This window comes from Ambystoma mexicanum, chromosome 8 (assembly GCF_040938575.1).
Source record: "Ambystoma mexicanum isolate Mex_15411 chromosome 8, UKY_AmexF1_1, whole genome shotgun sequence".
In the NCBI taxonomy this organism is placed as follows: domain Eukaryota; kingdom Metazoa; phylum Chordata; class Amphibia; order Caudata; family Ambystomatidae; genus Ambystoma; species Ambystoma mexicanum.
Window position 1 is genome coordinate 34,344,606 of NC_090929.1, and position 24,405 is coordinate 34,369,010.

Consider the following 24,405-nt stretch of genomic DNA (forward strand, 5'->3'; position numbering starts at 1 on the left):
TTGGTTGTCAGGTGGACAGCTATGGCCACCCCTAGTGCAAGTCATCTTCTGTGTCATACTAATACACAACGTTCTATTGGCTTCTCAAACTATAGGGCTGCTACGTGGCCCTCTATGATTGGTTGGCAAGCTTGTACCCTCCTGGAATATTCCACTCGCTAGCAGCACACAAGCTGGTACCCCAGGTGCTGGAGGGGTTGGCTTGACCCCTCCCCATCCAATTAGCCCAACATCCATCATCACTCCTAAGGTCTGCCATTCAATTAGTTCTTTTGAGCTGTGCCTGAGAATAAAAAGGAGTGAAGGCCTTATCTTCTGGTCTCGAAGTAGCTCACCCAAATGTCTATTTTCATCTGACCATGTGACATGAGACCACGTTTTGAGCTCCTTCTTTGCATTTAAGACTATTAAATTAATAAAACCTGGCATTTCTAGTGTTTTTCCATTACACCTCAAACAGAGCTTGGCTCGCTTCTCACGTTCATTGTATCTTTTCAAGTAGATACCCAAGTTCTTGGTGGCATCAACTCTTGACACTGGGCCAGGCAAGCTTTCCATCAACTATTTTATTCTACTGCGCCACACTTTCAGCCCTTCCATTCACGGGGTCCAAGTTTGCTTTAATGCGTCGTGGAACATCCAGATTCTATACACACATATATATATATATATATATATATTGGTGGCACCGCCTGCAGTCTATTCACTACGCATAGCCAGCCTTGTGATTATTTGTCTGCTTGCGTTACAGCATCTGTACAGTTGTGAAATGGCTTTGATTTTCTTCAGTGCTTCTCTGCACGTGCAATCTTCATTTTGCTCCCAAAATGTTGCTCGATTCTTTACTTCGCCATCAGATTCTATAAGGTCTATATACTTTCTTTTTCAGCATCCCTTCTGTGTGCGCCATTTCTGCTTCATGTGATGTCTCCAGTTTTCTCTTTCACTCATCACACTTCTTAGGAGACCGTCATTTCTCCGTGGGTACATCATATAGGGCTTTCTCTAAAGGGATATCTGGTTTCAAGGACTTTTCGTGGTGTAGGTCTCATTACTGGCCTTGCACATGTCGCAATTTCCGGCTGCTAACATATAGACAAAATGGGGGCAGGACTTCCGGTAGAGGTACTTGGCTCCTCCTCTACAGCATTGAGCACCAGTTTAGTTCAATATATCATTCACAAACAAATGGAAAGGTAGAAAGATTTAATAAAAGATTGTATAAGATGGGCATGGGTAAATAATGAAGATTTGCAGGTAACGGTCAAGGAGAGGGTGGTGGCACATAGGTACTCAACAATGGGAAGGTCTCCACTTGACATAAATAGGGGTAGGAAACGAATATCAAATCATGCAGTCCCTAAATGTAGAGCACTCATATCACCAAAATAGATGATGTGGTGAAAGAAAGGATTAGAGCCGCCTGACAGAATGATATCAACCCACGTTATGATGTGAGAAAGTGTGGTACTACCTCATGATCTACAAGAAAGATCGACTAAGTGGTCCAAACCACTGAGAGTGTTACAGATGTATCACAATGCAGTTCGTATGGAAGATGGTAGAGTGTGGAATATCAAAAGGCTGGTGGGCCTGGTCTATGAATCTAGGGGCATGGCTTCTGAAGGGTCAGGAATGCATAGAGCTTTAGATCCATCATTTACGCACTATTCCTATGCCACCTGGATGGGGGCAATGCACTCCTCGAAAGCCTCCCGTCATCCTCCCTTGTGATATGGCATTTATAACGCGCCTATACCCAAGTGTTTCACTTCCCCTAAGAAGTGTCATTCACACAGCTGCACGAAGGTCTACGCAGATACAACCACATCACCTCAGCCCTCATCAACCTTCACTGACTCCCACTGCATGCACACATCACCTTCAAGTCTTGCTGCATCAGCTATGAGGCAGTCACCATCAGGTCACCTAGCTACCTCACAGAGAAACTCTGCATCTCTTACAGACAGGGCACCGCCAGAAGTCAGGACATGTGCAGACTTGAAATCTGCCGCTGTATAAAGGAAAGGACCAGAAAACAAGCCTTCTCTGGCTACTCCCCAAGACTATGGAACCTCCTCCCGTCAGCATCAGACTTGCTCCTACAATACACAAAAGAACTCAAGACCCACCTCTTCAAAGAATCTCTTTGCCTCAACACCTAAGCCGTCACATCATCCCTCGCACCACCTGACTCGCTAGAGGCTGCTTGCCGCTCTACAACACGCCCCGGGTCTTTTGGTTGTAGCCCTGCATAGAAGCTCAGGGACTACAACCAAAAGGCTATAGCTAGTCAAGAATCCCACCAGTCCCGACATTAGCTTAGCCCCTGATCTTTTCCAGATCTAGCAACACCCCTGTCTGTTGTTTTCTCTGAAAAGCACACTGCTATGCATCTGTACCTTTGTACACCCCTGTAAAGCGCATGGTTGCTTCTCAAACCCCGGTCTGTGCTCAATAAGTACCAAAATAATAGAGGTAAAAGTGAGAATGGCACAGGAGAAGGAGAAACTGGGGGAAATCAGAGCAGAGGGAAGGACAGAAGAGATCAAGCGGGAGTCATACGACACCACTGAAATATAGGGATTATGTAGGCCATATGCCAAAAAGATCATTGCAAGGAAAAGTAACGACAGTGGTGGGGCAAACACCAGTAGTCTGATTGGGGGAGTGATCAGACAAAGCAAACTTCCACACGCTTGAGAGATGATGTTGTTGATAGCCGAAAGGGAGATGTTGCAAGGGTAGAACTACATGCTAGGATGGAAGGAGATGTTGCAAGGGTAGAACTACATGCTAGGATGGAAGGAGATGTTGCAAGGGTAGAACTACATGCTAGGATGGAAGGAGATGGTGCAAGGGTAGAACTACATGCTAGGATGGAAGGAGATGTTGCAAGGGTAGAACTACATGCTAGGATGGAAGGAGATGGTGCAAGGGTAGAACTACATGCTAGGATGGAAGGAGATGGTGCAAGGGTAGAACTACATGCTAGGATGGAAGGAGATGTTGCAAGGGTAGAACTACATGCTAGGATGGAAGGAGATGTTGCAAGGGTAGAACTACATGCTAGGATGGAAGGAGATGTTGCAAGGGTAGAACTACATGCTAGGATGGAAGGAGATGGTGCAAGGGTAGAACTACATGCTAGGATGGAAGGAGATGGTGCAAGGGTAGAACTACATGCTAGGATGGAAGGAGATGGTGCAAGGGTAGAACTACATGCTAGGATGGAAGGAGATGGTGCAAGGGTAGAACTACATGCTAGGATGGAAGGAGATGGTGCATGGGTAGAACTACATGCTAGGATGGAAGGAGATGGTGCAAGGGTAGAACTACATGCTAGGATGGAAGGAGATGGTGCAAGGGTAGAACTACATGCTAGGATGGAAGGAGATGGTGCAAGGGTAGAACTACATGCTAAGATGGAAGGGAGATGGTGCAAGGGTAGAACTACATGCTAGGATGGAAGGAGATGGTGCAAGGGTAGAACTACATGCTAAGATGGAAGGGAGGTGTTGCAAGGGTAGAACTACATGCTAGGATGGAAGGAGATGGTGCAAGGGTAGAACTACATGCTAGGATGGAAGGAGATGGTGCAAGGATATAACTACATGCTAGGATGGAAGGAGATGGTGCAAGGGTAGAACTACATGCTAAGATGGAAGGAGATGGTGCAAGGGTATAACTACATGCTAAGATGGAAGGGAGATGTTGCAAGGGTAGAACTACATGCTAAGATGGAAGGGAGATGTTGTAAGGGTAGAACTACATGCTAGGATGGAAGGAGATGGTGCAAGGGTATAACTACATGCTAGGATTGAAGGAGATGGTGCAAGGGTATAACTACATGCTAGGATGGAAGGAGATGGTGCAAGGGCAGAACTACATGCTAGGATGGAAGGAGATGGTGAAAGGTTAGAACTACATGCTAGCATGAAAGGGAGATGTTGCAAGGGTAGAACTATATGCTAGGATGGAAGGAGATGGTGCAATGTATAACTACATGCTAGGATGGAAGGAGATGGTGCAAGGGTAGAACTACATGCTAAGATGGAAGGGAGATGTTGCAAGGGTAGAACTACATGCTAAGATGGAAGGGAGATGTTGCAAGGATAGAACTACATGCTAGGCTGGAAGGAGATGGTGCTGGAGGAGGAGAAGATGCATGACTAGGTCTGGTGGGGCCATTAAGGAGTATCTTACAATAAAATGGAAGTACTGAGAATTACTCACTGTCTCCAGCCTCCGTGCTTATTTTTTGTATGAGATATATAAAGGTTGTTGTCTGTAAAACATTTGTGTGTCATTGGCCTTTCTCAGGTAGTTTGTGTCCTACGTTTCAGAGAATTCTGTTTGGTTTTCCAGTTTCTGGGTGTTCTGGACAGCTTATCTGTAGTTTCTATCCTTAGATAGCAGAACCAAAGCACACGAGAGTTAAATCTGCACAGTAACACAAAAGCACACTCCACAAACTTGCCTGTGGATGGACTAAAATATGTAAAGGAAGCTACCAATTCCCCTTTGGGCCTGCCCATTATGAATTCCCCAAATTAAAGGGCTGCGGAGGCAGCCAGGTTTCCTTTACCAGGGCGAGCTTACAAACACTGGCCATCTCGCTAGACCAGACCTCTTTGGGGTTCTGTCACCTCAGTAGCTGCTGTTCACACACAAACTTATTTGCACTGCTATTTCACCAGGGACGGCTTTTCATTGCTCCCCTACCTCGCTCCCTAGCCCTTTGGAGATGGAATCCCCAATGTTGTCTCCCTTCAGCGTTCCTGCTCGCTCTCTTTCCTGTATTCAGGGCAAATTGGTTTTCTCGTCCTCCTGGAATACTTCAGAAAAATTATAGTGTTCCTCTGAGGCACTCAACGTTCTGCCTTAATCCCTCTCGTCTTACTCACCACTGCCTGCTGCAGCAGCACAGCAGCATAAGAGACGGCTATCCCTGCGGCCTCCTCCCTTTTCGCCAACTTGGCCATTGCACATATCCGCCGTTGCCTTGACATGACTGTAAAGAAAGTAATACAGCCAAAATGTGAATTGAACCAAATAGGTAGTCAAAAAACCTCTTTGACTCTGGTTTGCTCTCCGGACCACTCAACACTACAACAAATACATCGGCGGCCTCCATAACTCCCTTGTGGGTGGTTCACAAGCAAGGCACACTTCAGATCCTGGACCCACAGAGTCCAGCCATAGACCGTGTTCCATAGCTCCTGCAAAGCGTTGGCTTCACACCACGTCAGGATTTGGGAGCTCCTGTAGATCTTAGTGGAAAGGGAATGCCTTCCTTTGAAGCCGCTACATCCAGTCTCTTAGGCATAGGGCGAATGGCTGAAAGTCCACAGAGGAAATTCTTAGGTGGGGTGAAAAAGCATCTTTGGATGTAACCTAGATTTGGAAGGTCTGGTGAACAAATAGGTGCATATCATGGAGCACCAGAATCCTTTGGTTGAAAAGTAGCATCACACAAAACTCAGACTGAACCTCCATCTCGCCACCCACTTGTCTACTAAAAGCTGGGCACTGATGGAAGGATGGCTGTCGGCCATGTTGGATTGGAAGACCTCCGAAACAGGAAATCACACCTCTCTGTCCTGAAATAGAAGCATAACACAGTAGTCCTACTGGAAGAGAAAGTCTTTCTACACATTGGGAACATGGAATAAGGTAAAACCACACAGCCCCATGCCCGTGTGCCATTCACCGTGGTCTGACATCACCAGGCAGCAAGAAGACCAATTACACATCAAGCAGCACATGACTTAGGATGACCCTGGAGCTGGAAGAGACAAAAACGCAAAGCTGGCGCTGCACACACCTCGAGAGACCTGCTGCTGTGGGCCACAGGGGAAGCAGCGCGTCTGAAGAGTGCTGGTCACTCAGCGCCTGTGCACAGTGTTGCTGCTGTGCTAAGCAATGGCAGGGCAGGGCCCATTAGAAGGGCACATGACGCTATTCTTCACAGGAAGCTGCATTACAAAGGTCATACCATTTCTTGTAACTCCAGCATTTTATTGATCTCTGCCGCTTATTCCTGGGTTGGCACTATCTGGAAATGGTATTTCCCTAGTTTCCAGCAATTTCAAGGGAATGCATCCCACATGATCAGGACTGCAACTCCTGCATCTTCCCCTATCGCTAAGACATTTAAATTGCACAGTACAACATGTTTTAAACACCCATGATGGGAACCAGTCACTCTTGACATTGCACACAGGCTGGGCTAACACAGGTTGGGTGGGTCTGAATCCAGAAGGACCAAATTATAATCTAGAAAACTAATGCATTATCCCAAAGTGTTGCGCTTGAGCCTCCTTTTCCAAAGTTGCCCCCAACATTCATGAATGCACTGGAAGCAGTTTGGCCATGGACTAGTTGCATAAATCAAACATTAAGAGAAAAATACATCCAATAACATATATGACAGTTTCAAGCATCAATTGCTGAAAAGTGAATACAGTACATTACCCTGGTCTACTAAAGAAGACCATACACTTCCAGGAAAGGAATTCAAAAAGATCTCACACTACACCTAGGGAGCGGACACCTTATATCAAACAATTTCTTACATAGTGCTACATGATAAAAAGGAACCCACATTGGGCAATCAATATATTTCTAAGTTGGATCCACAGGTACTCACTTGTCAGCAGAGAAGGTGACGCAAGGCCTGATCTGGTGCTACATGCAGAGAAGGTGACGCAAGGCCTGATCTGGTGCTACATGGAACTCTCAGGATCAAGAAGCGTCAATCAAAGCTAAATGAGGCCCCGCGTGGATGGTACAGGCAGACGTGTCGGACAGAGCCATCCTTACTGCTCACCCTGTAATGCTCACATGTCTGGCATGCAAGTTCCCCACAGGTCAGTGCTTTTTTTGTTAGCTTGAAATGCTGCGTATGCGATAAAGCCAACATTATTTTAAAAGTGGCACGTAAGCAGCGCCTGATGAACACGTTTGCCTGCAATCATTTCCACGCCTAGTAGATTCCACGTACCATCATTCTTTATCAACAGGTAAGCACCGAGCACGGTTCATAAGAAGGCACAAAAACAGACCGCAAACGTGAAGTCCAAGGAGCCGAAGTTTGTCAGAAAAAGCCGGTCCCCAAGATATTGTGTTTGGACAGGTTGAGTAAATCAGACACAGGATCCAACCGCCACTTCCTGACTCTATGATCGGCCACCGTTGCAGGCACAGCTCATCTCAACACCAATGATGAGAGGCCCAGAAAAGCACAGCAAGGCCAGGGGAGGTGGTCTCCCATATAGGAAGAGCAGAGGAGGTGGTCTCCCATATGGGAACGAGAGAGGGGAGATGGTCTACCATTTCAGTGTTGCTCAGTGCCACACAACTACAAACATCATTTGGAGAAATCAAACTCGCCAAGTTTGTAGAAGAGCAAGGGCAAGGCTTCCAGAGCTACAGTGGCCTACTTTTATGATCCTGTTAGACCACCTGATGATTTAAACGATGATGGGAGCTTAACTTGAGCCACAAGGAGATTAGGGGGATCAGTCACGAGGCTCAACTGCAGCACAGACCGACCCCCGAACTCTCGATTCCTGCTCATACATGTCCTATGTGTGACGAGCAGGAGTTATTCACCTGTATACGTTTCTCTCAATTATGAGTAACTTTCTTAGATGCATATATTGTGAATATTCCCATTCCATAAGGCTAAAATCCCCAGAAACTTAGAAGTTAATACATGACAAAGTGTTGCTCAGGCAACCCACCCCAAGCCAATCAGTGCTGGACAGCTTGGCCCCACCCCAGAGGCTCTCGTTAGATTCTAGAGCACGCTGTATGAAATGTAATACCAAGAAAGCCTACTGCCTGGCCGAACGAAGCAACAGATTACATCACTGCTACCAGCCAATAAACCTTGCTGAAGGGAAGAACATGGTCCATGAAAGACCACTTTGGAAAGGGCCTGCCTTTGGTTTGAATCTTACAGTAATTGGTGTGGGAGTCTGAGATCCATGGAGAATGACAGTGCCCTCGCAGTATGGAATGCTCTGCTAGCAAACAATGTAGTATTCTTGAAAAACAATGAACGTCGGAACTCAGGTTCAAGTGAAAATTGGACATAACTTAAGTTGACGCAAGGATTTTTGCACAAGACCTCCTGGTCTCTGTAACATTTTGAAACCATTCTTGAGATGGCAAAACTTTAACTTCGAAGATCTGTCTTGCCAATGTAATGACAACAATAAGTGTGACCTACTAAGGTTAAAACTTGAGTTTATAGGATTGCAAGAGAGAGACCACAACTCCTGAGGACACAAATCTCAGATCCAAGTCTTTACATTGGGGGGGAAACAGGCAGTGATCTGCTTCAGAAATCCTTCAGAAGAGGTCGTATATAAAGGAGTGACTGACCACTCTGTTCAAATGTATGAAATTGCAGACAAGGGAAGGCTAGAGGTTAGTCCTACAAGGTTTACGTCTTGCAACTCTCTGCTTAGAACATCTATGGCCATGCTTTGATGTTGGTGTTGCCCATCCACAGAGCTTTCAGGGAGAAATGGAAGAATCGGGTTTCTCTCCGTTCCTGTCTGTCATGCACTGCTGCATTGTTAGTGGGAAGTTCCACTGCCATGGCAGACATCAGCAAGAAGGCTTTCTGCGCTTCCGGAATTGCAGAATGCTGATGTTCAGGTTTGGATCTAGAGCATAACACAGTCCTTGAACCGGCTACTGATGAAAAAGACCTCCCAGGCCAAGAGCAAAGCATCCATTGTTATTGTGTCATCGGAAGAAGTTCTACAGAAAGGATTTAGGGGCATGCAAGATGCCAAACATGTTCTTACACATTTCTGCAATCGATACTGCCTCCTCTTCACCCACAAATGGTGACATGGACAAAAGACTCTGGAATCTTTACTCTGTGGACTGGGGTCCTTTTTTGGATCTGGCCGTGCTCCTGGTTACTGAGTTCAGCATGATACTGTAAAGGAGGACTTTTGAATATTGATGAAGAAATACAGACTGTGAAGTAGATGGAAACATTTATGACTAGCCGTCTTGGTCTCCAGCTTTGCATGATGTCCAAGTATGGATTGGCATATATTCTACACATCCCCAGATGTGCTGGTGCAAGGCACCTGGGAAGTGCTCGTTGACTGAAGAATAGCACCTTAAATCTGCAGTGCTCGTCTAAGAAGGTGAACCTTCAATAGGCTCTTGTTTTCAATGAATTGGCAGAAGACAACATAGACCTTAAAAGTGCAGAGCATAGAGGAAGTATTATGCAAGTCAAGTTCAGAAAGAAAGTATCCTAGAGCAGCAAGTTAATATTAGGCAGGTTTAGCTCAGACAGGAAGCAGCCTGCCGATCTAGATCAGACAGGAAGTATCCTGCAGATCTAGAGCAGAGAGGAAGTATCCTACCAATCTAGCGCACAGAGAAAGTATCCTGCAGATCCAGATCACAGAGAAAGTATCCTGCAGATCTGGAGCATAGAGGAAGTATCCTGAAGGTCTAATTCAGAGAGAAAGTATCCTGCAGATCTAGATCAGAAAGGAAGTATCCTGCAGGTCTAAATCAGAGAGCAATTATCCTGCAGATCTAGATCAGAGAGGAAGTATCCTGCAGATCTAGAGCAGAAGTATCTTGCAGATCCCGAGGACAGATGGGAGTATCCCAAAGGTCTAGATTGGAGAGGAAGTTCCTGCAGATCTAGCTCATGGACGAAGTATCATGCAGACTCAGAGCATAGAGGAGGTATCCTGCATATCCAGAGCAAAGAGGACGTATCCTGCAGATCCAGAGCGCAGGGGAAGTATTCTGTAGATCTAGATCAGAGAGGAAGTATCCTGCAGACCTAGATCAGAGACGTACTAGCCTAAAGCGCAAGAGCAGCAAGTTAGTATTCTGCAGATCTGGGTCAGAGGGGAAGTATCCTTCAGACTCAGCACATAGAGGAAGTACCCTACAGATCTACAGCATAAAATAAGCATCCTTCAGATCCAGAGCATAGTGGAAGTATCCTGCAGATCGAGAGCACAGAGAAAGTATCCTGCATATTTGGAGCATAGAGAAAGTATCCTGCAGCTCTAGATCAGAGAGGAATTATTCTGCAGATCTAGATCAGAGAGGCAGTATCCTGCAGACCTAGATCAGAAAGGTACTAGCCTAAAGCGCAAGAGCAGCAAGTTAGTATTCTGCAGATCTGGGTCAGAGGGGAAGCATCCTGCAGATCCAGAGCATAGTGGAAGTATCCTGCTGATCTAGATCAGAGAGAAAGTACCCTGCTGAGAGGAAACATTCTGCGGATCTAGATCAGATAGGAAGTATCCTCCAAATCTAGATCAGAGAGGCACTATCCTGCAGACTCAGAACATAGAGGAAGTATCCTGCAGATCTAGAGCATAAAGGAAGTATCCTGCAGATCCAGAGCATACAGGAAGTATCCCACAGATCTAGATAAAAAAAGGAAGTATCTTGCAGATCTAGAGAACATGTATCCTGCAGATCCCGAGCATAAACGGAGTATCCCAAAGATCTAGATCAGAGAGGAAGTATCCTGCAGATCTAGCTCATGGATGAGAGCATAGAGGAAGTATCCGGAAGATCTAGATCAGAGAGGAAGCATCTTGCAGACTCAAGACAGAGGCGGTATCCTGCATCCAGAGCATAGAGGAAGTATCCTGCAGATCTGGAGCATAGAGGCAGTATCCGGAAGATCTAGTTCAGAGCAAAGGTATCCTGCAGATCTAGAGCATAGAGAAAGTATCATGCAGGTCAAAATCAGAGAGGAATTGCCTGCAGATCTAGATCAGAGAGGAATTATCCTGTAGATCTAGATCAGAGAGGAAATATCCTGCAGATCTAGATCAGAGAGGGATTATCCTGCAGATCTATATGCGAGAGGAAGTATCCTGCAGATCTAAATCAGAGAGAGATTAACCTGCAGATCTAGATCAGAGAGGAAGTATCCTGCAGATCTAGATCAGAGAGGAAGTATCCTGCAGATCCAGATCAGAGAGGAAGTATCCTGCAGATCCAGAGCATAGAGGAAATATTCTGCAGATCTAGAGCAGAGAGAAACTATCCTGCAGATCTAGAGCATAGAGGAAATATTCTGAAGATCTAAATCAGAGAATTTTTGGGGATTCAGAGCCCAGAGGATTTATTGTGCAGATTTAGAGAAAAGAGGAAGAGTATAACACAATATTCTGTGTTTTATGACAAATTGTATGCTATGTTTTACTGTTATTTTATTTTATGTTGTGTTTTTAATAGACTTGCCTTTAAATGCTTTAGTGTATGTACATTATATGTTTTATGTAATGTATTCCAAAATAAACATGACTGGCTCTTGGAGTACCTTGACTATCTTCTTAGCTTATTATATTTGTGAAGGCCCAGCACGGGAGGATGTAGCAATGACAGATGGTTCCTCACCATTGACCGTGCAGATGAAATGACTGTTGAAGGAGCTTCCAAGGGCCTGAAGGCTCCCTACAGTCTTTTATTAGCTATTGTCTCTCACTTAAGGCTGGGACAGTGTCCTATCCCCTTTTTATCACCCCTTCGATGTTTTGGGGGTGTTGATTTTTCCTGAGGCTGTTCTGTATGCTTGTGAAGGAAAGAAGACCGGTTCTGAGCTCTATACAGATGTGTTGGAGTTGACAGAAAAACAGTAAATAATGGGGGGGCGAGGGGTGCAGGGAATGGATTCACTTTTCACAAGGGCCACCTTGTATAACCTGCTTCTTCTTGCACGAGATGCATGTAGTAAAAAGGTAGGGCGCTGACATCACCGCTAGGACACAGGACTGCAAAGGTGTAATTCACCTGAAAAATGGGAGCCAGCAAACACTGGCAGCTTACTGAGTTGTAGTAAGTCTAAAAGCTTTAAAGAAAATTCTCTGATCAGGTAAAAAAGCAAGAGATCTTTGCAGGGGTTCCTTCACTGGTGGGTAGAATAAGAATCTGTGGAGAGCCTCTGGAGACAGCACTCAGCTGCCCAGAACAAACTGGTCAGGAGAAGACGTCTTAGCAGCACATGAGCTCTTAAGGTGATATACATGCACTGTATTCTGTATAACGCTGAATGTTATGTTTTAGGTTCCTGGTGCCTCCCAGCTCAAAGAATGGGCTACGCACAGTATGTAAACCTCTGAAAGACACAACAATAGAGAGGAAGCAGCAAAGCATGTGGACAAGTGGCACCTGTCCAGAAAGATAGATGATACAAGAGGTCCTGTGGGAGAAACTTGGATTCTGCCAAGAGCGCGTATGGGCTCGGTCGATGGACCCTTCAAACAAGAGCATGGCAAGGGTCCTGAAGAAGGACATTGTGCATGGACCAGGAATTCTTGCATCAGGGGTACCCCTTGGCTCTGCGCAGGAGGCACTGATGCATACAGCTGCATCAGGAGGCAGACCCGCAGACGTCGATGCACACTTGCAATGGACCTTCCTGTTCGGGTGCAGTCAAGGCTCACAGCCCAACAGTTCCACTTTTCCAAAGCCAAGATTAAAAGAAAGCAGCACATATGCAAGTCTTCTACACTCAAGAGAGGATAAGGTCAGTAGAGGTACAGATTTCAGTTCTCTTTGCCTGTGGGTGTCCCCAGTGAAGTCACCGGTCCAATGATAAGGGCACGTGCATGTTGCTCTATAAACATTTCCAAGCTCCCTGACCATATGGGAAGCACCAATACAAGTGTCACTAAATGAAATGAAGGAATGCAAGGATGTGCTTGCAGAAGCCACCTTCTCTGGCAGAGCTGTGAGTGAGTACAGTGCATTCCCAGGCGCGTGAGGGAGGCCAGCCTACCATGGGTAGGACAGGCTTTCTGAACCAGTCCTATATTTGAGGATTGTCAAAGTCAGTGGTTTTCATTACATTTATACTTAAATCTAATGGTGAGACATGTGGCACTACCAGCTGTAGAGCGCAGCACTATTGACAGAGAAGGACACTGCCACCACTTGTTAAGGAGCCCTAACCTCCCTCTAGTGTGAGAATGTACATCTGTGGTGAGGCACAGACCACAAGAAACATTCTAGAAAGCCAATGACAGAGATCCCAACCCTCTGAGGAGCCAGCGCGCACTCTGCACTCATGGCACTGTCAGGGCTTTATTGGGTGCCCTTTGTAGAGTCCCCCTCCATATCAGGGCTGTGCAGAGTGGCTCAGAGCTTGGATTTCGGGGTAGCCTGTAGGAGGCGCTGTATGTCCAGCAGGGCCACCTCCAAGTAATGTGCCATGCGGGCGGCGTTGGTCTCGGCACAGCTGTTGAACGCAGACACAGAGAAGTTGATGTGGTCTTCCATGGGGTTGTAGCAGACTCCATAGCCATCAGGCACCACTGGGCCAAAGCACATCACACAGTCTGTCTTCGCCGGGACCTGTAAGGACAACATAAGACATATCCTTCTCAAGGCGTGGGCTGTTAAGAGACATAAGAACACATCGGCTATCTATATACTGAGAACATGGCTGCGCCTCATACAACAGGCTGAGGCGCCCAGAGCATGCCCAAAGTGCCCCGACATGACCATGCCTCTGCCCAGGGCACCTTCAGATAACTAGACCTGTGTAAAGTGGACCCAGGTAAGCGGGGTGCCTGGCAGTAATCAGGCATGTGTCTAGAGGGTCTGGAGGTTCTTCCTGTGCCATGCTTGTGCCACCTAGTTACCATTCCTGTATTAGAACACAATGATGTTAACATGCTTGTGTGCAGTGTGTTACTGGGTTCTCATGCCTGTGCCCAATGCGCCCAGAGATACTCGGCGGTAAGCAGGCCTGTGCTCGGTGCACCATGACAAACCACTCTGCCTGGGTTAGGCCTGTGCCCGCTGCACCCTTACATTACCATGTCCTTGTCGCAGAGACCTCTCCCTCAGTGTTTATGTTCGAAGTGGCCGAGAGGTTAATATGTTCCTGCCCCATGGCTGGATCACGCCCCCCACCCATCTCTCTGAAGCATCATGTGCAGAGCAGCCCCAGGATTAATATTGCCCTTGCCCCACGGCAAGACCACCCCAGCGGCACTCACCTGGCTCGTGGACAAATTGAAGTGAAGAGCCACAGCAAGGGACGTGTCCATGAAAATCTCCGGCATGCTAACCAGGTCCTCGATGGCCTGTAGCTTTAAGCCCAGCAGATGGCGGTCTATAGCCTGGCCCCGGATAGCCTGAGGGTGAGAATGAGAGGGGGGGGGGATAAATGCGGGCACAAGGAACATTGGTGACGTTGAAGAGGGGGGCATAAGGAAGAGAACCCGAGTGGGATGCACAACAGGAGAAAGAGGGAGAGGACCGATAGCACATTATACCTCTTCAACAAATCTCTCCTTAACACCTGGGCCATCCGCCCCTCTCCTCCCAGCCACCCCGTACAGCTGAAGTCCTCCGCTGTATATTGCTTCTGTTGCCTCTGAAAAAGCGCTCCTTTGTGCATCTGTACTGTTGTACACCTCTAGAAGGGGCTCTGCTGCTTCTCGAAGCTCGGGCCGCCCTTAATAAATACCATCATAATAATTAGGGAACCAGGAAAAGAGGGGGACGAGCCATGAGGGAAGGGAAGAGAGGGGCAGGAAGGCAAGCCTTCTCTGGGAAGATCAGAGAGGACAAGCAAAGGGAATGGGAGCGCAGGGAAGGAGAAAGGGTCAGAATGAACACGTGGCAATTAAGGGGGGGGGGGGAGGAAATGACTGAAAGCAGCGAGAATAAGAAGGCACGGTTAGTAGATGAGGGGGTGGGGATAAGAGAGAGGAGAGGAACACGAGGCAAGGGAACCCAAGGGCTACATGCTAAGCAGGAGAAGGAACACTGTTTCAACACTGCCTGCTCCTACCCTTGTGGCCACGTTGATCATACCTGTAAATGTCTAGTTTTCATGCAGTTGCAAGTCAGTACACTCTTTGCTCATTAGTGCCTATAGCGACCAGATCTGTGTGTGTTCTATAGGCCGGTATACACCTGGTGTGCCTGCACTTACCATGTTTCAGACGGACAAAACACGAGAAACAAGAAGTGGGGGTTTCAAACTATTAGCAGCAGGCACTTGGGGTAACCACCAATAATGTCCCGGGAGGATAGCTTAACAGCAACGTGCGCGCCTTGGAAGCAAGATGACACAAAGCAACACAGGTTCGATCCCCGGGTCCGCGCTTAGAAACCTCTGGGTGTTTAAGCGCATTATAAATACGCAACTAAGACAACAACAAAAAATTATTACGCAACCAAAAAATAAAACACAACAATTCCTGTAACAGGCCCGCGGGCTGTGTGAGTGCTTTAAAAATGCAAAATAAATAAAAAAAAACAAAAACAATAGGGTCCCAGGGTTTATCTGCGAGTATACAGGGTTTCCTTTCTAGGAACATTATAGAAACAAAGGGTCACACGCAGGGGTTAAACAAAGTGTCAGACTCTCAACTCTAAAAAGGCTACATGTCTCCATCAAGTTCTCCATTCAGGGGTATGGCACCTAGTCACTTCCTGATTCACCCAAACACAATCTACAGGCTTCTTGGGGCAATTCCTTTTCACAGAGATGCTACCTGGCCCACTCCATCCAGGTCCAGGTTCATAGGGTCCCAGTTCACTCAAGGGCTCATGGTGCCCCCTCTCACTCACTTGTAAGCGATCTAGTGCCCTTCACATATTCCAGGGGTACAGTACCCCTATTGCTTGTAAGCAGCCTCAGACTTCAGGCCTTCAAGTTCCTTAATTCTCTTGACTCTCCGGTACTCTAAATGCTCGCAGCCTGCACCTATGGTCCAGTCTCTGGCACCGTGTCTGTGGACTAGGACTTTGGTTCTCCTCGATTCTTGTGCTCTGTTTCCCTGCTCTTCTCCGACTCAACCCTGTTGTTCAAAGCAAGGCTCAAACTCCACCTGCTAGCGATCAAAGGAGCCCCACCAAACTCCAGCCTCCTGTACTACTGACCCCCCTAACTATCCTGTTGTGCTTTCATCTCTGTGGAATATGCAATGGCAATGTGTAAGTTTGTAAATAAGGCTCTTAATGTCATAGTATCCTGTTGCTGATCTATGTTCCCATTTTACTGCTTAATCCCCTTGCCAACTACATACAGCCCAAGAATGCCTTTTGTGGAGGCACTCTATCCTGGTGACTGCCTCTGCCCTGTGTCATGGTTTACTCTGGACACAATGGGCCTCATTACACGTTATGCGGTAAACCATGGTGCTAATAGCACCATGGTTGCCGCCGGTACCATACCGGTACCACCATGGAGAAAAGGGGAATTACCACCCCATTCCAAGGTTGGCGGGGCGGTAATTCCCCCTTTCTCCATGGCCCTTCCCCATTCCAATATTTGCCCCATAGGGCATAATGGGAATGGGGAAGGAGCTAATTACGGTACCACAAATTGCGGTACCGTAATTAGCACCAAGGTCCCTTTGCGGGTCGCAACTTTAACGGCTGGTCTGCACCAGCCGTTAAGGTCGGGTCCCGCAAAGGGACCTCGTAGTAAGGCGGTAACGGTTTACCGGTACCAGTGTCCTTACCAGTACCAGTAAACCCTTACCGCCTACCGTGTAATGAGGCCCAATGTGTATACAAAGTGGCATCCTTGAAACACACATAGCTTCCGAGACCTTTTCTACTGGGCTTTCCCCATTGGTACAGGTCCTCAGGGTTGCACCGTGCTGACCAATTTCCTGGGTGCCCTAGTAGGTCCACAGGCTTCAAAGTTTAGATGAGATCCAGAGAAATGTTCGCTTCACACGGAAGCCCTGCCCTTACCGCTCAGCTTAGATCTGCATCGCCACTGCTCCTTTTCAGCTCCAGCATTCATTCCTTCCGATCGATGGGACCCTGCAGCTGTACTTTGCCTGTGAGCTCTGCCTTTTGAAGCAATGTGTCTGCTGGGAAGGGTTCCACTGGTATGGTATTTGCCACAGCTCTACAGGCATCGCTTCTGTGGGACCCCGCAGCTGTTCTTTGCATCTTGCCATTGTTGTGGCCACTGGGGGTTCCATCAGCTCACTCATCCGAAGCACTGGGCTCACTTGGGCTGCCAGGTCCAGAAGAGAGTTGTGTCCTGGGTTCAGAGGGATCCTGCTAGGTTGCCATTGAGCAGAAGTGCTAAAGGAAGGTTCAGTACATGGTGCAGATGGACAGGGAGATGTTTCTAGGGTCTAGGCACTTATGCAGTGGGGTAGTGTGAGCCACTTGCTGTCTTTTTCCTTAACTCTGTCAGGCAGGAAGTATTGTCCCAACACAAGATGGTGGCTCAGCAGAACAACAATGATTGGACCAGTTTTCTAGTGAGCTTGTGTGGAATCTCAGCCAAGGTTCTGAACTGCCTTTCATTCAAGACAAGCTCACAGAAGGTCACAGCAACAAAAAGCTCCCGAGAAAATGAAATTAAGCAGATATTCTGGTGAGGTAGGAACAGGAAACAAGAACTCTATGAACTGAGAGATCCCATGAATGAATATTCAGTTATGTGACTGTTTCAAATAAGGAATTGAGAAGCAATGTCATTTTTATCCCGAGAAGTCAAAAGTATTAGAGCTAGAAACTGCTCAGAGACTTTCATATACATTTGAATGAAACTGTCAGTGTAATCAGTTATTATTTTGACTGAAGTTAAAAGTTTTGAAGTTTTTTTTGTTGTTGAAACTTTTATTTACAAATTATCATGTTATAAACACAACCAACACAATCATTTAAAAACTAGACATCTCATTGCACTTTAACACATAACTATATACAGTACGAGATATAAATACACCAAACCCCCCCATCAAATCAATCTCATCTCCCAATCCCCCCCAAACGCATCAATTACACATATACAACATCCAAGTCAGATACAACTGAAGAAATCTGCCCCAGACTTTCTCAAACAAACCCAATTTCCCATCTCTCCTGTAAAACACCCTCTCCATCGCTGCCAAATCATGCATTTCAGTCAACCATGTCTCAATATTCAATAACAGTGTAGATTTCCAATTCCTCAAAATAATTCTTACCAATCGTTATTCCTCTGAACAACCATTTCTTCTGATTCTGACTGAGATCATCCAATGACTCATCACCCCCCAATATCACCACTTTGAAATCCAGGACTGGCAGTCCCACTAACACTTCATCACACACCCGTCCAACCTCACCCCAGAACAATCTCACCAACCTGCAATCCCACAGCAAATGCTCCAACGTACCAGACTCACTCTTGCATCTCCAACATTCAGAACTCTCCAACATCCCTCAAACTGTTGTGGTATTGGCTCTATACTGATACGAGTTGAAGTAGGCACGCGACTAACGTCAAGGATCCTAAGTCCAGCCAATTATTGAAATAGGGAACGCGCAATCCTATTAGTAATTTGAATCCTTTTGTTGTCGTATGGGCACATTAACCTTTTCCTTGCTAGCATTAGAGGAAAGGACCCAACAGCGTGTCCTTGCATCGCAAATCCGGTATAAAGAAAGTCGCTGAGAGGTGGTTTGTGTTCAGAGCCAGCTGCACAGCATTGATTGAGAGGAGTTAGAGGTGTCGGGCAGCTGCATCAGAATCACACTTTGCCGGACACGATGTGAAACATTTAAATAAGCACTGAAGACATCTGTGTGGCAAGAATCTCACTGCGCGTCGCAGCCAACCGAAGTAAGTAACTGAAAGTTATATATTCAAGGTTTTAAACTTCAAGAGAGACAATACGAAGGAGTTTGAACCACAAGTGTTAATTTGAATAATTTAAGCGAACTAAGAAAGAGAAGCAGCAATAAACAACATTTGTTTTACAAATGACACAAGAAAGTTTGAAGATAGGAGAAGAGAACTGTCAAGAAAATAATAGAACTATCTGTCTCCAGACCTTAAGGTTAAGACTCAAGGAACAATTTAGATCAGTTTGCAGCACAAGTAATTAGATTGAGTTTGATTAAGAAATACAAGTAATCTACTAGAACAGAACTGCCTCCAGGCTATGGGTGGAGGTAAGCAGGTAATCTAGGAGGGGAAAAAAAAGTGTAAATTAAGGGAACAATCAGAATGAACGTACATGTCTAACCATAGATGTATTTATTGGAGATTTCCCGATTCCTGATGTTATGGAGTTTGAGACGTTGGAGGAGACCTAATCTTTGTTATTTTATCCACTTGCCCTTACCCCCGGGTCGGTTAGCACAGTAGTTGTTAAATAACCTACCCGAGCAGAGATGGAGTCCGAATCAGACTTGTCCAAGGGTTCCCTGGGGAAGATGTTACTGGCGATGAGGGAGGAAATAAAGCAGTCAAGGAGGGAGACTTTGGAGTTAAGTGAAAGGATGAAGGAATTTTGTCTCTGGGTTAGCAGAAAAACCAAGTGTTTCAGGATGGAGTCCCGGAAGGGATCCTCCGGTCTTGTATCCTGAGGGTGGAGGTGGCAGATGCATGGAAAGAAAGAGGAGGGGAGAGAAGATTGGGAGTATCCATACAACCTGTTGTTGCCAACAGGCAACCCCTATGCACTCTAGTGGGGTCAGAAGACCGCCTTGTTTTCATGGGAAACACATAACATCCATATTCATTATTTAATAACATTCCTTGCAGGAGATTGGGAGTATCGCCAGTAATATCTCTAGTGACCACACCATTGGCTTCACCTGAGCATTTCTTAGGGGAACAACTAAAGAAAGTTCAAGTTTGCGAGTTGCATTATATGTGTAGACCAGAGTCATTTCCTAGTGAAGCATCCAAAGTGGCTTTTTTAATTTCATATTTGACTGGAGAGGCAGCAGGTTGGTCAGTACCATTGGTGGGAGCATGAGTGATTGAGTTAGAGAGTTTGGCATTGTTTAAGGCTGAGCGTGGGAAAATGTTTGATCAACGAACCGTGATACAAAGTGTAGAGAGTCAACTGTTGTAATTGAAACAGGGTAGTCGGGATCTGGCAGCATATATGACCCAGTTCAGAGCTCTGGTCTTCGAAAGTGGTTGGCCAGAGGAGAAGAGGTCATCTCTACTTTATAGGGGTTTGCATGAGGAGCTAAAGCATGCACTTGCAGCAATAGTGGAAAAGACCAGCTTCCTGCGAGCAGTAAATGACTCTGGTGTTGAAACGGGATGCAGGGTTGTCTGAAAGATGACTAGAGCGAAGAAGGTATCTTCCTGAGGGGAGGTCTTTGGTTTGGAGTGAGAAGTCTGATTCGTGAAAGACAGTTTAGACCCCCGTTAACTAAAGAAAAGAAGGAGAGGAGGAGGAAAGAATCTTTGTTTGTATTTTGGGGATAGCAGCCATTTTGCAGGTAATTGTCCTCAAACCCTTCAAAGATTTCCACCAGCCATCGGAAGAGGACAACTGGTAGCTAATACAATTCAGATGACGGTGCCACACACTACATTGAACGTATCCTTGCATTGGAAGGGCGTCCTAAGATGTGGGGGTCCTTGACTTTTAGACTTGGAAGCTAAAGGGAATTTTATGGACAGAGTTGTAGCAACTCGTTTAGGTGTCCCAATAATTGCTAAAGAAATTCCAGAACAAGTCAGAGCCATAGATGGTACTCATCTTACATCAGGGTTAATTACACAAACCACAGACTGTTTCGGTTTCCAAATAGCTGACGGGCACTGGGAGGAGATGTTTGAATTAAATTGACACGCCCCAGTTGCAAATTATTCTGGGTATGCCTTGGTTGACCTTACACAACCCCCTGATTGATTGGGCCAAGAGAACGGTGGAGTTCAGATCAGAACTCTGTTTTGAACAGTGTATTCAAGCTGGTTGGGAGAGTGATAAGATTGAGAAAGAGTCTGGGAGAGCATTTGCCTAAGGGAGCTATTGTGGAGCATGTGGGGCGAGCGATTGTGGGAGAATTGCCTAAATGTTATTAATATTTTGAAGATGTGTTCAGTCAGCAAGAGGCAAGTGAGTTATCACCACACCATCCATATGACTAAGATAGATCCTGAAGATGGAGCGTTGATTCCCTGTGGCAGAATATACACTTTAACTGAGAAAGAGAACCAACATCTGAAACAATACTTGCAAAAAAAGTTGGCCAAAGGTTTCGTTCACCATTTGCAGCCACCTACATCGTCACCCTTATTTTTTGTGGCTAAGAAGGATAAAACATTAAGAAATTGTATCAATTACAGAGCCCTTAATTAAATCACTGTTAAGAATCCTTATCTCCTTCCACAGGTTTCGGTCATATTAGACAGAATCCAAGGCACCCGAGTATTCACCAAATTGGATCTCATAGGGACTTATCTTGTAAGAATATGTGGGATGTTTTAACCCACTAGTCTATGCCCTGCAACATTACTGTGCGCTCCTTGCATCAGAAACATCAGAAACATCAGAATGGCCGCCGGAAAGCATTATGCGCTAAACATCACCCAGAAGTGCGCAGGAAACCTGAAAAATAGGCCGCCAATCCATGTTGCCTATGTCTGCGGTAACACAGAAGACCACTGCCAAAACCTATCATTTGGCTACCCACAAAGTAAAATGAAACTACTTGAAAAAGTAGTGCTGCATTGCAAGAGAAACACAGAGCTGCTTGAAAATCCGTTTTTCCTTGGCTGTTAAATTTGCAAAAATCATGGTTCTCAGACCTCACAAAAGGTCCAACCTCCTTGTTGGGTGTTAAACATCACTTTACTTCAAGAATCCACCTAAGTACAATGTCAGCAGAAGTACATTTATCAGAAGAAAATGCACATTTAAAGATGCTTGCTTGGAAAAATATGTTAAAAATGGGCGCAGTACCGCCGCTCGCCTGTGTCAGAAGTTGGCGATTACTTAACCTGTCTCTTAAACTGGTATATTAAAATCAAAGTGTGGGGAAAGAAGAGACTTGCCATCAAATGCAATATAGGTTGCCACTATTTAATTTCCATGTTGAAAAAGACTGGAATTGAAGATATGTTGGCTTGTTTTTAAATGTGTAACTTTAATTTTCACAAAGAACAATGTCACAATTTACTGTAAGGTAACCTGATTCAGCTAAACTTCAAAGAGGATTCCCCCACTGAAGAACACACCACCATTCTCCTTCACACCAAAAGGACAGGAAATCTCATTTGGATGCTAATGAGAGGAGGAGGGGATTTGGCCTGTTGCTCTGACAAGAACAATGGGCTTCTTGAGCTGAAAGGGAATGCTAATTTGGGGCGTCAACAGAAACCAGCCCAGGCAGGAACAAGCTCATGTTACTCTCTGGCTCAGCCAAGCCTTGGAGGTGGGGCTAGACTGAAAATGTGGATTTGGAACAGAAGAAACTATATGTTTGAGAAAAAGACTTATATAAAATTGTGCATAACTGGTAAACATATGGAATTTAGAGGTTATTAAAATGAAAATGTCGCTCACAGTTTAAAACTACACTGGAATCTGTGCGATATTCAGAGACTGAACCACGAAAATGTTGCTATTGTAGCTATTGTGATTATGATAGGAATATGAAAATGTACAGGAGTATGCCCAGATGTTATGTGCATGTATCTGGAAAAAAATTGTACAGATCTGACACTGGGTAACCAACCAAAAGCGCGAAAAACTGTCATTTGTGAACCGAAACTCTTAAAAAGATGGGACTTGAACAGATACGTGAACAGATTGAAGCTAACATCCTCGGCTTTCAAACGAACTAAGAACCGCACTCCAACTCATAGTTTTTCTGTAATCGCATTTCTCGCGCGCTGAAAAGTTTGCCGCAATTCTGCATTTGGCTCAATTTCATTCCATATAAAACAGCTATTTCTTGTATTCAACCTCTGAATTCAGTTTCCAATCTGCCAGTCATTCAAACATCATTGCGAGTGTGTACCTGAACCTAGCCAAAGCAGCTCCCACTACTTTTGAATCCCATTTAGCGAATTAAAGTCATTTTTAGCATTTTTTCCAGTCATTTCAAATCACATTCAACAGCATTTGACCTGTTTTAAAATCATTCCTGTTCTCTCTAAGCTTGCTGAGGGAATTGGGATTGAACTTGCATTTGTTGATTGTATATTCCTGAAACCGGTGCGCCCTCATTCCATCTCTTCATATTGCATATTTGGGGGGATTGAGTAGTAACAGGGGGGAAAGAGTGATTACATTGTCTTTGATTGAATTCATATCAAGTTACATTTCTGTGCTGCATTAATTTCATATCATTGCATTTCATCGAACCCACACAAAGTTTTATTCTCTGCTACATTATTCTTCTCACCCATACTCCTATTGATTAAAGAGATTGTTGTGATATCACCTATTGCTGATCAGTGTATAAATATTAATAAGTGTGATATCTAGATATTGTTCATATTCATAAAAGTGTGATCGATATATATTGTTTAATTCATCAAATAAATCTTTTAACTTTGCAAAAAACAAACCTACTTCTTGGTTCAGTGAGACCGGGGGGGTGGGGAATTTAAAGAGAGGGGCGTGATATAAGGGTACATCATTCAGAAATAAAAGAACTTTAGACGAAAAAATATGTAAATAAGGGTTCCAGCTGGGCATCACACGCTAGGCATTGGGTGGAGTGCTGGGTTGAAACCACTTACAAATAAGAGAAGGTGACAAATGGAAAATGGCATTTCAAACTCGCTTTGGATTGTTTGAATATCAAGTTATGCCGTTTGGACTTTGTAATGCCCCAGCTGCATTCCAGTTCTTCATTAACGAGGTGCTACGAGAGTATCTTGATATCTTTGTGGTGGTGTACATAGATATGCACATTTTTTCACGAGAAGAGAATCAACATGAAGAACATGTCTGAAGGGTCCTAATGAAGTTGCGTGAAAATCATTTGTTTGCAAAGTTGGAAAACAGTACATTTTTTCAAGACTAGAGTGGAATTCGTGGGTTTCGTAATCTCTCCAGCTGGATTAGAGATGGATTCAAGCAAAATCAGAGCGGTACTGGAGTGGCTGACTCCATCGGCGTGAAGGAAAACCAAAGTTACATTGGTTTTGCAAACTTCTACCACAGATTTATACAAGATTTCTTGCAGGTTGTGGTGCCCATTACGTGATTGCTGAAGAAAGGAATCATGTTTGAATGGGGAGATGAAGCTAAGAAGGCATTCAGTTTCTTGAAAGAAAAGTTCACCACTGGACCAGTCTTGTTGCATCCAGATGTTGAACAACCGTTCTTTGTGGAAGCTGATGCTTCGGATATTGCTCTCGGTGCAGTCTCAGAGACATTTCGTGACTGGTCAGCTTCATCCAGTAGCATTCTTTTCCAAAATGTTTTCTGCAGCTGAACGAAATGACACCATTCCAGACAGAGAACCTTTGCCCATAAAGGCGGCTTTTGGAGAATGGAGACACTACCTTCTTGGTGCCTGATATCCAGTGACTGTACTCACAGATCATCGGAATTTAACCTTTTTGCGCTCTGCTAAAACGTTAACGCCATGACAATTGCGTTGGTCTCTATTCTTCGCCGAGTGTGATTTCCTCATAACTTT

At 45.3% G+C, this 24,405-nt stretch overlaps 1 protein-coding gene across 2 annotated transcripts in view; it reads right to left on the minus strand.

The window, feature by feature from the left end:
- Window positions 1-6,000: 6,000 nt before the first annotated feature.
- The window catches only part of CRAT (carnitine O-acetyltransferase), a 362,964-nt gene continuing 344,559 nt past the window's right edge, over window positions 6,001-24,405 (minus strand). For both annotated transcript variants that reach the window (XM_069609217.1, XM_069609218.1), the window contains exons 13-14: window positions 14,028-14,165; window positions 6,001-13,377 (exon numbers count right to left, since the gene is read on the minus strand). In XM_069609217.1, coding sequence (XP_069465318.1) covers window positions 13,162-13,377; window positions 14,028-14,165 — 354 coding nt within the window. In that variant the 3' untranslated portion in view covers window positions 6,001-13,161. The remainder of the gene's footprint in view (window positions 13,378-14,027; window positions 14,166-24,405) is intronic.